The 14,890-nt window shown below is 50.7% G+C and overlaps 1 protein-coding gene across 1 annotated transcript in view; it reads right to left on the bottom strand.

Moving 5' to 3' along the window:
• LOC142906532 (uncharacterized) overlaps nt 1–14,890 on the bottom strand; it is a 22,788-nt gene extending 7,898 nt beyond the window's left edge. Inside the window, exons 1-7 of the mRNA XM_076054544.1 lie at nt 14,473–14,890; nt 12,597–12,702; nt 11,410–11,493; nt 9,996–10,136; nt 7,523–7,648; nt 4,898–6,219; nt 1,039–1,389 (exon numbers count right to left, since the gene is read on the bottom strand). Of these exons, the coding sequence (XP_075910659.1) occupies nt 1,039–1,389; nt 4,898–6,219; nt 7,523–7,648; nt 9,996–10,136; nt 11,410–11,493; nt 12,597–12,702 (2,130 nt within the window). The 5' untranslated portion in view covers nt 14,473–14,890. The remainder of the gene's footprint in view (nt 1–1,038; nt 1,390–4,897; nt 6,220–7,522; nt 7,649–9,995; nt 10,137–11,409; nt 11,494–12,596; nt 12,703–14,472) is intronic.

Below are 14,890 nucleotides of genomic sequence, written 5' to 3'. Positions count from 1 at the left end.
GTGGACACGGTACGAGGGAGTGGATCGCAGTGTGAATGTGAATTCACTCCTTGTAGCTAAGGGTGGGCACGGTGTGAGGGAGTGGATCGCAGTGTGAATGTGAATTCACTCCTTGTAGCTAACGGTGGACATGGTACGAGCGAGTGGATCGCAGTGTGAATGTGAATTCACCCCTTGTGGCTAAGGGTGGACACGGTGCGAGAGTGAATCGCAGTGTGAATGTGAATTCACCCCTTGTAGCTAAGGGTGGGCACGGTGCGAGGGAGTGGATCGCAGTGTGATTGTGAATTCACCCCTTGTGGCTAAGGGTGGACACGGTGCGAGAGTGAATCGCAGTGTGAATGTGAATTCACCCCTTGTAGCTAACGGCGGACACGGTACGAGGGAGTGGATCGCAGTGTGAATGTGAATTCACCCTTTGTAGCTAAGGGTGGACACGAGGCGAGGGAGTGGATCGCAGTGTGAATGTGAATTCACTCCTTGTAGCTAAGGGTGGGCACGATACGAGCGAGTGGATCGCAGTGTGAATGTGAATTCACCCTTTGTAGCTAACGGTGGACATGGTACGAGCGAGTGGATCGCAGTGTGAATGTGAATTCACCCTTTGTAGCTAACGGTGGACATGGTACAAGCGAGTGGATCGCAGTGTGAATGTGAATTCACCCCTTGTGGCTAAGGGTGGACACGGTGCGAGAGTGAATCGCAGTGTGAATGTGAATTCACCCCTTGTAGCTAACGGCGGACACGGTACGAGGGAGTGGATCGCAGTGTGAATGTGAATTCACCCTTTGTAGCTAAGGGTGGGCACGGTGCGAGGGAGTGGATCGCAGTGTGAATGTGAATTCACCCTTTGTAGCTAACAGTGGACACGAGGCGAGAGTGAATCGCAGTGTGAATGTGAATTCACTCCTTGTAGCTAACGGTGGACACGGTGCGAGTGAATGGCTGCGTGAGTGTAAATTCACCCCTCGTGACAGCAGTGAACACGGTGTGAGAGACACACAGTGAAAGTGAATGGCTGCGTGAGTGTGAATTCACCTCGCGTCTTGAGTGAATTTCACCACCAACCTTGCGAGATCGCTCCAACGCAGCAGCAGCGACCACGCAGCACAGCGACGAGACGCGGGACAAGACGCGGGACGAGGCGGCACAAGACGCGGGATAAGGCGGCGAGATGCGGCACAAGACGCGGGACGAGGCGGCGAGATGCGGCACAAGACGAACGTCGAGACGACGCCGTGGTGGCGGTAGCGGCGGTTTCCAACTCTCGGATGAAGGTCCCATGCATTCACGGGAGATGTTGACTACCTCGCCTGGTGTGCATGAGGTCGTGGGTGCGATCCCGACCCTGACACTGCCTGCTGCTGCTGTATATTTGGAGTCTGCATCTCTCTCTCACCATCATCATCACGGTGGCTAGGAGATGTTGACTACCTCGCCTGGTGTGCAGGAGGTCGTGGGTGCGATCCCGACCTTGACACTTGCCTGCTGCTGCTGTAGATTTTGAGTCTGCGTCTCTCTGTCTCTCCCCGTGGCCACGTGGAGTTTTTTTTCTCCGGGTCCTCTGGGGTTCAAGCCCTCTCCCACACACATTTAGAGTCAACGTCACAGCGTTTAGAGTCATTTGGCCGCTGATGTTCGCTTCCACAGGATGATGGTGACGTAGGAAGCGGCCACTCCGTTGAAGCTCTCATTTGTGTGGGCCAGTCGGCTTTACCTGGTGAACATTTTTTATATGTATATAAAGTTTCATTTGCGTGCATTGCGGCTCTAAGGGGCCGTCCATAAATGACGTCAGGCACCTAAGGGGGTGGGGTCAGACATTTGTGACGATGTGTGACGAGGTGGTGGGGGGGGGGAGAAATGTGACGTCACACCAAAATGCGCAACTTTAAATAAATATAGACAACACGTTCTACTTAATTAAATAGACTTTTTAATAAATGTTTTCTCCTACAACATCAGAGTGCAGCGCCACATTAAATACGCAACTACAATGACGATAGTTTAAAGCGATTTGAAGCATCTTTTATTTTCAAAATGGAAATATGGTTTTCTGGGCGGGGGAGGGGGGGGCAGAGCTTTGTGACGTCATATTTGAGGGGGGGTCAAAAATCGCGTGACGTCATTTATGGACGGCCCCTAAAATTATTTTGGGAGCCCTTGCGCTTGAAGCTTCAACTATGCGAGTTCAACTCAACCCCCGATTAAGCTTGGATTGAGAGCTGAACTCGAGTTCAAGAGAACTCGCAAACAAACTCCGCGCACGTTGTCAAAGACTGCTGTGGTGGCTTGCGCAGTGGGTGACTGCGGTTTAGGGGTGGGCACCACGAGCAGCTTCGTGGAAGATCAATCCCCAGGGTCTCTTCCGCGTTGGGTCTTTCGCAAATCGCTTTAAACTGTCGTCATTGTAAAATTTCGATTTAAAGCTTTCGTGACTGCAGCGATGCATATTCTTGGTTCTTTCGGTAGAGTCGCCACGTCGAAGGGAAACAATAAAATAATAAAAATATAAAACAATAAAATTCTCACGACGTTTCGACTGCAACACAAGCAGTCATCATCAGGTGTGAAAACCAACGGCAAGAACATTTGAAAGGAGTGGCGGGTTTTATTGATTTATTTTTAAACGTTTGCACCACGGAGAGCGATTTGACAGTTTTGTTTAGATGGACGAGTCCATCTATGTTCGGAAAAGAGGGGGGAAACGAAAAACGTGACTTTACCGAAAGAACCAAGAATATCAATCACTGCAGTCACGAAAGCTTTAAATCAAAATTTAACTGCCTCTACGGGGAGGGTTTCCACATAACTTTAAGATCCTTCAACAAACTCCGGGATAAGAAGGCTCAGCTGATCGAGTCTCTCACCTTTCTGAAGAGATGCCGCGACTCTGGGGTAATACCACTCGCATTTACACTGACCTCTGCTGTTGTAACTTCTTCTAATGCGAAACGAATTCTTTTACATTAATTTTTCGTCTCCCCCCTCCTCTTTTCCGAACATAGATGGACTCGTCCATCTAAACAAACTGTCAAATCGCTCTCCGTGGTGCTAACGTTTAAAAATCAATAAAACCCGCCACTTCTTTCAAATGTTCTTGCCGTTGATTTTCACACCTGATGATGACTGCTTGTGTTGCAGTCGAAACGTCGTGAGAATTTTGTTTTATATATATTTTATTATTTTATTGTTTCCATTCAACGTGACTTTACCGAAAGAACCAAGAATATGTCGTCATTGTAGTTGCGTATTTAATGTGGCGCTGCACTCTGATGTTGTGGGAGAAAACATTTATTTAAAAAAGTCTCTTTAATTAAGTAGAACGCGTTGTCTATATTTATTTACAAAGTTGCGCATTTTGATGTGACGTCACATTTCTCAAACACTCCCCCCACCCACCTCCTCGTCACACATCGTCACAAATGTCTGACCCCCCCCACCCACGCACCCCTAGGTGCGTGACGTCATTTATGGACGGCCCCAAAGGGGCTTGCGGCGTGACTTCAAGTGATGGCGAGGGTCGTTATTGATGTTCCTGGTGAATGGGGAAGGCAAAAACTAGCGATGCCATAAGGGGCGTGAAGTTATGCTCCAGCTACGTGTGACAACACAACCGAGTGTGGCTAATGCGGATATGTAAATTATCACGCGAAGAAGGGTTACTTGTAAACAGTTTATTACTTCGATGTACACGTGCATATCATTGCTATGAGGTCGCAATCATTACACACACACAAAGTTCTTGCCACATATTCACCACACTACCTACGCTGATCTCGTCAAGTAGCATAAGCCATCACCACGTCAACTCCGGTCATCATCGCGCGGCGCTTTCAGATGCGATCCTGCAGCCGTCTGGAACGCTCTTCCTTCCGACATTAAGAAGCCGCTTGGAGCTATGATGCACTTTAAAATCATCATCATCATCTCGATTGACAAACTCATTTATTTGAGAGCTGCTTTTTTTGTGTTCAGCTTGTTGTCCTTCCGCCGGACCTCCGATTAGCACGGTCGGTCTACGTACAGTGCGAAGCAAGTTCAGCGTACATTTTCATTCTGATATCAATATTATGATTCGGGCTGGAGACGACCCCCATATTTACACTCCACTTTCAATGAACTGAACTGCTACGGTGGTGAGGTGTTAACTCCCTCGCCTGGTATGCAGGAGGTCGCGGGTTCGATCCCGATCCTGATCCCGACGCGTGCTGCTGCGTATTTGGAGTTTGCGTGTCTCTCTCTCTATCTCTCTCCACGTGGTCGCGTGGATTTTTCTCCGGGTCCCCCCCCCGGTTTTTTCCCTCTCCACATTTAGAATCAACGTCGCGCCTTTTTGGCTGCTGCTATAAATTTCCACGCGGTGATGAGCCCACGTCGTTGAGCAGCTCTCATTTGTGATGGCCAGGTCGCTTCTGAAAAAGAGCTACATACATAACGGCTCAGTGGGGCCTTACACCTGGTAAAATGAAAAAAAAACGTTCAGTTGAAAGTGAGGATTCTGATTCAACTGGGACATGATTGTTGTAGTACAAGAAAGAATTGCACTTCATCTGCGATTGTGACAAAGGGGAGAACACGGACGCTCCAAATATACGGGCGTCGGGATCGAACCCACGCCCTCATGCGTACCAGGCGAGGGAGTTAACAACCCCTCGCCCCCGCGGCACCCCAATAAGCGAGACGGGCATTCCTCGAACTACGAACTCCAGATTAACGTTCTTTTTTGTTGCTTTTACAAAATTTGAATTGAGCGCTCCGGTGGGGGGGGTGGGGGGGACTTCGCCTCCTTCACCGACGTCCTCCTTTAAAGTTTTTTTGTTTTAAATAGTTTTTTTTTTTCTTCCAAACAGTTCCATTCAGTTTGAACCGCGACCCACCAAGGCGCTCACTCCGCGGCGTGCTTCAGCACGTGCTTCTCCAGATTGGAAAGGTGCGCGAAGCCCCTCCCGCACTGCGGGCACGCGTGCGGCCACTTCCCCGTGTGAGCCCTCAGGTGCTCCTCCAGGTTGGAGCGCCGCACGAACGCCCTGCCGCACTCGGCGCACGCGTGCGGCTTCCCGCCGGCGTGCGCCCTCGCGGCGTGCTCCTCCAGGTGGGAGCGGCGCGCGAACCCCTCCCCGCACCGCTCGCACGCGTGCGGCCGCCCGCCCGCGTGTATCCGCGCGTGCGTCCGCAGGCTCGAGCGCGTCGCGAAGCCCCTGCCGCAGTCGCGGCACGCGTGCGCCCGCCCGCCCGGGACGTGCGTCCTCGCGTGCGCCTCCAGGGTGGAGCGCTCCGCGAACGACTTCCCGCACTCCCCGCACGCGTGCGGCTTCCCGCCCGGCTCCCCGCCCTGGACGCGCGCCCTCGCGTGCGCGTCCGCTGGGGGGCGCGCCGCCAACGCCGCCAACGCCGCCAACGCCGCCAACGCCGCCAACGCCGCCCCGCGCTCCCCGCCCGGGACGTGCGTCCTCGCGTGCGCGTCCAGGGCGGGACGCAGCGCGAAGATCTTCCCGCACTCGGCGCAGGCGTGCCCCTCCTCACCGGCGTGCCCCGCCTCACCGGCGTGCCCCTCCTCACCGGCGTGCCCCTCCTCACCGGCGTGCCCCTCCTCACCGGCGTGCCCCGCCTCACCGGCGTGCATCTTCGCGTGCCTCTCCAGGTCGGGGTGACGCGCGAAGCTGTCCCCGCACTCCCCGCACGCGTGCCGCTTCCCCTTGGCGTGCGTCCTCGCGTGCGCCTTCAATTTGTAGCCGTACGCAAACCCCTTGCCGCACTTCTTGCACACGTGAGTCCACTCGCCCGTGTGCGACATGGAGTGCGCGTGCAACAGGTAAGGCGTCGTGAACCCCTTGCGACAGACCCCGCACACGTGCGGCTTCTCGCCCGTGTGCTTCCTGCAGTGGATCTTCAAAGTGAACCACCGCGTGAAGCCCTTCCCGCAGTCCTTGCACACGAACGGCTTCTCGCCCGTGTGTATTCTCAGGTGCGTCTCCAAGCTGGAGCGCGACGTGAAGCCCCTGCCGCACTCCTTGCACTTGTGGTTCTTGCCGAACGTCGAGGAGGCCTCTGGGCGCGACGGGGCGAACCCGAGCGCCTTTCCGCACCGCCCGCAGGTTGGCGGGGTCTGCCCAGCGACGCGGGCTGCCCGCTCCGTGCCCACGCCGGGGCGTCCGCCCTTGCCGCCGCACTCCTCGCACGGGGCCTCCGGTTCGTTTGCTTCATCCGTTCCGTCGTCTGACGCAAGGAAGACGAAGTAGAGCAAAAGAGTGAGCGTCGGACGTCTGGCAGGTCGCGGGGTGGTGCGCGGGTGGGTGTCCCCCTTTCACCGCCGAATCTCGGAACGCGCGAGCGGCTCAAGGTGAATTTTATTGAGGGGGAGACGTAGAAGCGGCAGCAGCGCCCGTTGCTTTCGCAAAGACGTCGTTGCTCACCGCAGGGAACCGCAGCGACACGACCGCCGCCGCCACTCTACGATAGCGGGCGCCAAAACTTTGCCACACGCCCCTCCCGCGTGGCCTGATGGCGGGAGCCTCGGTCTACCGATAAAGTTACTTGGTTTTAGTTCCGATGGCGTACACATGCGCACGTACGCCAACCCGGGAAAAAAGCTGGTGACGTACGTATGTGCGTCGCCGTAATGCTAAAGGGTTAAGAAAGGAAACGAAAAAGCTAGTACTCATTTTCAACGACATTCTTATATAAACGAGAGACGTTTTCGTTTTTTTAACCTTACGGCACTCTGAACCCCTTTGTTTGCGCCTGCTGTGCCCCACAGACACCCAAATAATACCGAGGGCGCCCCCTTCTCCTCGTGTCCGTGAATGCAGAAAAACGGGATGCGATTTCGCGATTGCAATGAACGAACGAATGAATAAGTACGTCCGACATTTCTCTGCGACGTGATCAGAAGTGGGACTTCGCCCACCTTCGCCGGCTACCGCTATGAATTTCCACACGACCACGACGACAAGCCACCACTTCGTTGAGCTATCATTTGCGACGGCCAGGTCCCTTCTCAAAAATAAGTTGCATAGCTCAGCGTAGGGCCTTATGCCTGGTAAATAAAAAAAGATAGTTGTAAGCAGGGACTCCTTGACTTACGAATGAGTTAGTTTCCAGAGGTCTGTTCACAAGTCAAATTGTTCGTAAGCCCAAATTTACTCCTGTTGATTATAAACATGTTGTATGACATGTACATTAAACATGCGGAATGGCTTTAAAAGTTGTATAATCTCCCCGTAGACGTAGATGCCACTGGTTCTTCGTGTTCTTCAGATGTAGATGCGATCGCCGCCATCTATTGCGCGGCGGTTGAACTTACGACTCTCCGCCCGAACAGGCAACTGGACATAACGGACAGGTTTGTTCGTAAATCTCTGAAAGTTCGTAAGTAGAATGTTCTTAAGTAAAGGAGTCCCTGTAGTTGTAGACTTTCTTACTGTTGGGTGTATTGCAGCACCGCTGAGCTAAGATTGGTGATAGAACAAGAATATATTACGTTTTTTTTATTTAATCCGTGATCAAAGCGGTAACTCACCTTGACCGTTGTCCTCCTCTGACAACTCCACCTCGATGAAGTTTCGGTCTGAAGTGGCCGAACATCCTTCATGGGAATAATCTGCCGTCTCTTCTGGCCTCTCACCAACTTGAACCATCTTCACACCTGGAACAGCGATAAAAACAAGAACAAAAACCGTACCGCCTGTACGTCTTTCGCGCATGGAAAGTCTGAGACATTAAAACAGCGGGAGGAGATCCCAGTGCAATGTTACAGGGCCAGACGACAATGAGGAAGTACGCTGGAACAGTTACAGTGTTTATAAGAATGTCATGCGATGCGGATAATGTTCGTGTCATTACAGTGCTACCGTTAGTGACGGTGGACCCCGGTACAGTGTTAGTGTCAGACGATCTCAGTACAATGTTGCAGTGTCGGTAGACCCTGGTACAGTATAACAGTGACAATAGACCCCGGTACAGTGTAACAGTGACAGTAGATCCCGGTACAGTGTAACAGTAACAGTAGATCCCAGTGCAGTATAAGTGACAGTAGACCCCGATCCAGTGTTAGTTTGAGCATTGGTTCTCAATAGGGGCTACGCGGAGCCCTGGGGGTACGTGGCGACAATGTCCCAGGAGGGGGTACTTCGAGGGGTGATTTATAAATGCGTGTGAAATGAAATAACGCGTGAGAGAGTCATTGGTGAATAGTCACGTTGTGTGAATCTGCCAATATAAAATAGCTACATTAAAGATTAGATTCGTATGGTGACCTAGAATGATATAAACGACCTTTCGAAACTCGTTGATCGTAAACGACGCCTGGTTTCTAAGAGTGACCAGTGAGCGCGAAAACAATTATTTCACCTAATGCAGAGCGTCCGTTGAATGTTTTTTTTGCATTCGCTTGCAATCATCAGAAGCTAGTTAGGGATAATATACCTCACAAAATGGACAATTGGTTAAAACACCGACATTCATTATTCATGACATTTATTTCTCGGAACCACGTTGGTCGGGGTCAGGCCAAGGGGGGTAAAACTCCTCGGTTTAAACTAAATTCAACAAGGGGGAGTAACGGTAGCCAAACAAATGTCGAGAACCCACTGCATTAAAGGAAGGCCGTTGCTAAGTTCAAGCAGGAGTGTTTCTCAAATCACCGTTAGAATACGATGAACTATTAACTACAGTTGATCATCGATTATCCGGCGGCTTTCAACATTATCCAGCGGTCCCGGGCTGATCCGGCAAAACCGCTCCAAAGGCTGTAACCCTGTCTGGCAATCGTTAAATGTATGGTTGTTGAAACAAAAGCATAGTAGTAGTACATAGATCACCCCGTGCAGAGTCTTCGGGATTGGAGTGGTAAGTATGGTACAGAAAATACGGTAACCAATTTCATATCGTAAACAAATTTCAAACACTAAAAAGCATATACACAGCACCTAAACATATTCTAGGCGAGCATGTGCAAAAATAAGCTATTTCAATAATGATAATTTTGCGATTATAATCGGATTTTCAAAGACGACGGATAATCATCCGGCGTTTTTTAAAATTCGGCGCCCCCTTACCACCCGATAATCGATGCTCTACTGCATGTTTATCTCACCAGGCGTAAGGCCCACTGAGCTACGTAGCTCTTTTTCATGAGCGTCCTTGCCACCACAAACGAAACAACAACAAAGTGGCTTATCATCATCACCACGTGGAAATTTATAGCAGTGGCCAGATTACTCTCAATGCATGTTGATACCGAATGTGTAAGGGAAAAACTGGAAGACCTGGAAACATCCACGTGACCACGGGTAGAGAAAGAAAGTGATACAGACTCCAAATATACAGGGTGCTTCGAAAAAATGTTGACACTTATATGGGACTATCTTTTTAAATGGAAAAAAAGAACGGATAACACTGTAACATGATAGCAAATGTAATGTTAATAGCTTCAAAAAATCAAAGAGTCTCCATCGTTGTCAACGTGTGCCTGGAATATTCTCCAGGTGGTCTCCTGAGCCCAGAGGCAGCACATTTCTTGTGGTATTGTTGCAAATTCTCAGAAGTGTTAACATTTTTTTTGGAAGTACCCTGTACAGCAGGGGTCAGGGTCGGGATCGAACCCACGACCTCCTGCATACCAGGCGAGGAAGTTGACATCTCCTAGCCACCGTGACGATGATGAGAGAGAGAGACGCAGACTCCAAATATACAGCAGGCGTCAGGGTCAGGATCGAACCCACAACCTCCTGCATACCAGGCGAGGAAGTTAACATCTCCTAACCACCGTGACGACGATGAGAGAGAGACGCAGACTCCAAATATACAGCAGGCGTCAGGGTCAGGATCGAACCCACGACCTCCTGCATACCAGGCGAGGTAGTTAACATCTCCTAGCCACCGCGGTGCCCCAATAAGCAAGATGCAGGCATTCCTCGTTGTACGAATTCCTCCATGTACGTTTTTGTTCTCTTTTACGAAATTTGAAGTGGGCGCTCCAGATGGGGACTCACCTTCTTCACCAACGTCCCCCTCCGACAACTTCAACTCGATGAGGCTCCGGTGTGAAGTGGCCGAACGTTCTTCGAAGGAATCAGCCGTCTCCTCTGGACTCGCACTGCATCCTTCGACTTTAACAATCTTCACGTCTGGAGCTGTGATTTATCATATGCACCGTTGCCTTTTGATTAACGAGGTCAAATGCATCCGATAAACGGGCAAAACCCCACGCAAAAAACACTCACATCAATGACGCAACAATCACTGCCGACATTAATGTGCAATGTAGAACTGCTCGTTGTTGTGTTTAGTTTGTTGTTCATTCCCCACACCTACAATTAGCATGGTCGGTTACGTACGGTGCGAAAAAAGTTCAACATACATACACTACATACTAGACTATACACTACACCACTCATTTCTTTACAACTGCTTTTTTGTGTTTAGTTTATTGTCCATCCCCCGCACCTCTGATTAGCATAGTTGGCTACGTATGGTGCGAAAGATGTTCAACATACATACATTACACTATACACGACGATAGACTACACTATACACTACTGTGCACTACGATACACTACACTATACACTACATACTAGACTATACACTACAATATACACTACGCTATACACTACACTACACACTAGACTATACACTATGCTGCACACTACACTATACATGGCACTATACAATATGCTACACACTACACACAACTGTACACTACATATGAGACTAAACACTACACTATAGTACACACTACACTATACACTACTATACATTACACACTACACTATGCTTCACAATACGCTACCGTACACTACAATATACAATACTTTACACTACGCATGTATGTATGAAGGAGGGCCATTGCCCCAAATATTGCCCATTCTGTAGTTTTCCTCCCGGGGAAGTGCGTGTTGACCAATGGTTTGTTGTTTTATGCCTTTGTTGGCATGTGCTTGTGCACCACGGCCCAACGCAGCATCACCAAACAATCTGCCCAACGATGGAAGGAGGTCAAACCGGCTGGTCGGCTGGCGGGAGATGTTTCTACCGAAGGGTCGTATCGTTCTTGACATCTCGTCGTTGTCGTCGTCGTCGTCATTCGGCTCATCCCTCAAGACCCCACACCTCTTCTCTCTGGCCCCATCCTTCCCTCCCATTCCTAGGTCACCCACGGTAATTCCCGTTCCCACTGTACCGTTCCCACTGTACCTCCCTCCCCATACCCCCATCCCCGTCCCCCTCCCCTCTTTCCCCTCCTCCTCACACATGCCACCGTATCACTTGTAGCTAAACGATTGTACCATTTATAGCTCTTGTAAAGCGCCTTGGATTTCAGGCGTTATATAAATACAAGATATAAATATAAGATTTCAGCTCTGCCTTGCACCTTAGGAAGTGGGGGGGGGGGGCGGGGTTCTTACCATCTTCCTCCACTTCCGTTTTCACCACAATCCTCAATGTCTCAGTGGCCGGACTCCCCGCATCTTCTCGCGTCACGACCTCCCCTGCACACACGTGCCGCGCGGTCACTCGGCTATTAAGAGCGACTGAAAGTAAAACTCGGTTGTATGTATGCAGGGTGCTTCAATGTTCAACACTTGTGAGAATTTGCAACAGTACCACAAGAAGCGTGCTGCCTCCGGGCTCTGGAGACCACCTGGAGAAGACTCCAGGCAACGCGATGGGAGACTCTTTTGGCTTTTTGAAGCTGTTAACATTACATTTGTTATCATGTTGCATTGTGTTATTATCCGTTCTTTTTGAATTAAACACGATAGTCCCCTGTATATATATACCGCCATTTCACAACAAGGCCTCAGGGTGCATTACAGCAGAGTCCCGGCAACATTAAAGCTAAGGAGACAAACAACCCTCAGCGCAGACGGACGCGGCTTTTTGGCTTGCCGTCAAACGAAGACGGTCACCGTTTTCTTTGGTTCTATTCGATAAAGTTTGTCCCTTCACCTGATGAAGGCCACTTGTGTTGTGGCCGAAACGTCGTGATTTTTGTTGTTTTATTTTTTTACCTATGTGACTTTACCGAATAGAACCAAAGAGTATGGATCCTTGCAGTCACGAAAGCTTCAAATCTAGAACGGTCACCGTTCTTCAGGCCGGAAAAGACGGTGCCCCGAGGCTCGCACAGGGCCATGCGGGAGGGCACGTGGCACGGTTTTGGTGCCATGCACGCTGAACTTCTTTCGCAACGTACGTAGACAACCGTGCTAATCTGTGGCTCTCTGTAAGGTCTCTATGGGTGTCTCTGTGGGTCTCTATAGCTTTGAGTGTATGTGGGTGTCAGTGTGTACGGTGAACTTCTTTCGCACCGTACGTAACCAATTGCGCAAATCGGAGGTGCGGCGGCCAGCTACCGTAGAGTCGTGCGGCGGTCGTGTCGCTAGGGTTCTGTGCGGTGAGTAACGACGTCTTTATAAAAACAACAACACTGCTGCTGCTGCTGCTATGCCTCTTTCGAGATCAAATTAATGCCGAGCCGTTCGCGCGCGTTGCGAAATTCGGCGGCGAACGGGACAGCCCACCAGCACACCGCCCTGCGACTTGCCAGACGTCATCGTTGAACGGGAGAAGGGTTAATAAATTGCCTCACCGGCATCTGAATGTTCACGTTTCACCGTCAAGCCAGACCACACCCCGGCGATTGGACTTTCATCGTTTTCTTGTTTGATGAACGGCAACTCGAGACGTGGCTCCATCTGAGAGAAAACAAAAAGTAGCGGCTCATACACCCGACTGAACGCGCACACCAACACCAATGCCCGGCCATTCGCCACTAAGTGACGGTGACGGCAACGCGGCGCCCGTGCCAGGCCAGGTGCACTTTGAGGCCACGTGAAGTGTCGAAGGCTCGCCGACACGAGGTCTCGGGACAGACCCAGCCGGTGCCGAATAATACAAAATGTCCGAGGCAATTAAATATTTTATTTCTGGGGCACTATTTTTTTTTAACCAGGGGTTTGTACCAAACTCCGCGACCTGGGGTGCCAATCGATCCGAAATCGGTGCCACAGTCCGCGATGGCGAAACGCCAAACATCGGCATGCGAAAAAAGTCCGTCATCGAAAAATTCAACTTTGACGAGTGCATCGTGTACAGCTCGTCAAGATGAGTCCATTGGCGCATTGCCGACCATCAACAAACTAAAAAAATGACTGCATCACGGACATTATGCGAGAGCCCGGGGTACTATGGTACCTCGGAATACTGCCATGAGGTTCATAAGCACACACACACACAGAGCAGCATATTCCCTTTGTTATTCACGAACTTGCGATTATGGCTATCCGCGACACGCATCTGGAAGTCGACACGAATACCCCATGGAGAGAGAAAAAAATAAGAGAGCTAGAAGTGGTGAGATAAAGCGATAAAGTGATGAGAGATGGAGTGATGAGATGAGGACAAGTTAATTTATAAACTATTATTTTATACTTTAATATTTACTTGCTTCATGTCTATACCCATTTTTTGCGTTCTTGTGATACATTCCATTTAATATCTTGTGTTTAGTTATTTATTTTTTAATTAATAAAAGAAAAGAAGGGCGAGAGAGTGAATCTGAGTGTGAATGTTCAATTCGCCGCTTGTGACAACGGTGATCACGATGTGCGAGAGAGTGACTCTCAGTGTGAATATTTAATTCGCCGCTCGTGACGACGGTGAACGCGGTGTACGAGAGAGTGAATCTCAGTGTGAATGTTTAATTCGCCGCACGTGACAACGGTGAACGCGGTGTGTGTGAGAGTGAATCTCTGTGTGAATGTTCAATTCGCCGCCCGTGACAACGGTGAACGCGGTGTACGAGAGAGTGAATCTCAGTGTGAATGTTCAATTCGCCTCTTGTGACAACGGTGAACGCGGTGTGCGAGAGAGTGAATCTCTGTGTGAATGTTTAATCCGCCGCTCGTGACAACGGTGAACGCGGTGTGCGAGAGTGAATCTCAGTGTGAATGTTTAATTTGCCGCTCGTGACGACGGTGAACGCGGTGTACGAGAGTGAATCTCTGTGTGAATGTTTAATTCGCCGCTCGTGACGACGGTGAACGCGGTGTGCGAGAGTGAATCTCAGTGTGAATGTTTAATTCGCCGCTCGTGACAACGGTGATCACGATGTGCGAGAGAGGGAATCTCAGTGTGAATGTTCAATTCGCCGCTTGTGACAACGGTGATCACGATGTGCGAGAGAGTGAATCTCAGTGTGAATGTTCAATTCGCCGCTCGTGACAACGGTGATCGCGGTGTGTGCGAGAGAGTGAATCTCAGTGTGAATGTTTAATTCGCCGCTCGTGACAACGGTGAACGCGGTGTGCGAGAGAGTGAATCTCAGTGTGAATGTTTAATTCGCCGCTCGTGACGATGGTAAACGCGGTGTACGAGAGAGTGAATCTCTGTGTGAATGTTCAATTCGCCGCTCGTGACAACGGTGAACGCGGTGTACGAGAGAGCGAACCGCGGTGTGAATTCACCTCTCGTCTTGAGTGAATTCTTTCACCGCCGTTGCTTACAAAGGGGCGTCACAGTCGGAGCGACGAGATGCGGGGACAAGACGAGGAGGTGGGGGAGAAGACGAGATGGGGGATAAGACGAGGTGGTGGGGGACAAGACGAGGAGATGGGGGATAAGACGAGGTGGGGGACAAGACGAGGAGATGCGGGGGCAAGACGAGGTGGGGGACAAGACGAGGAGATGGGGGACAAGACGAGGAGATGGGGGATAAGACGAGGTGGGGGACAAGACGAGGAGATGGGGGACAAGACGAGGTGGTGGACAAGACGAGGAGATGGGGGACAAGACGAGGTGGGGGACAAGACGAGGAGATGGGGGACAAGACGAGGAGATGGGGGACAAGACGAGGTGGGGGACAAGACGAGGTGGGGGACAAGA

Source organism: Petromyzon marinus, chromosome 66, assembly GCF_048934315.1.
Source record: "Petromyzon marinus isolate PM22_M1 ecotype Great Lakes invasive population chromosome 66, UKy_Petmar_22M1.pri1.0, whole genome shotgun sequence".
Classification (NCBI taxonomy): Eukaryota; Metazoa; Chordata; class Hyperoartia; order Petromyzontiformes; family Petromyzontidae; genus Petromyzon; species Petromyzon marinus.
The sequence above is the reverse complement of the archived record's forward strand: the minus strand, read 5'-3'. Positions and strand labels throughout refer to the sequence as shown.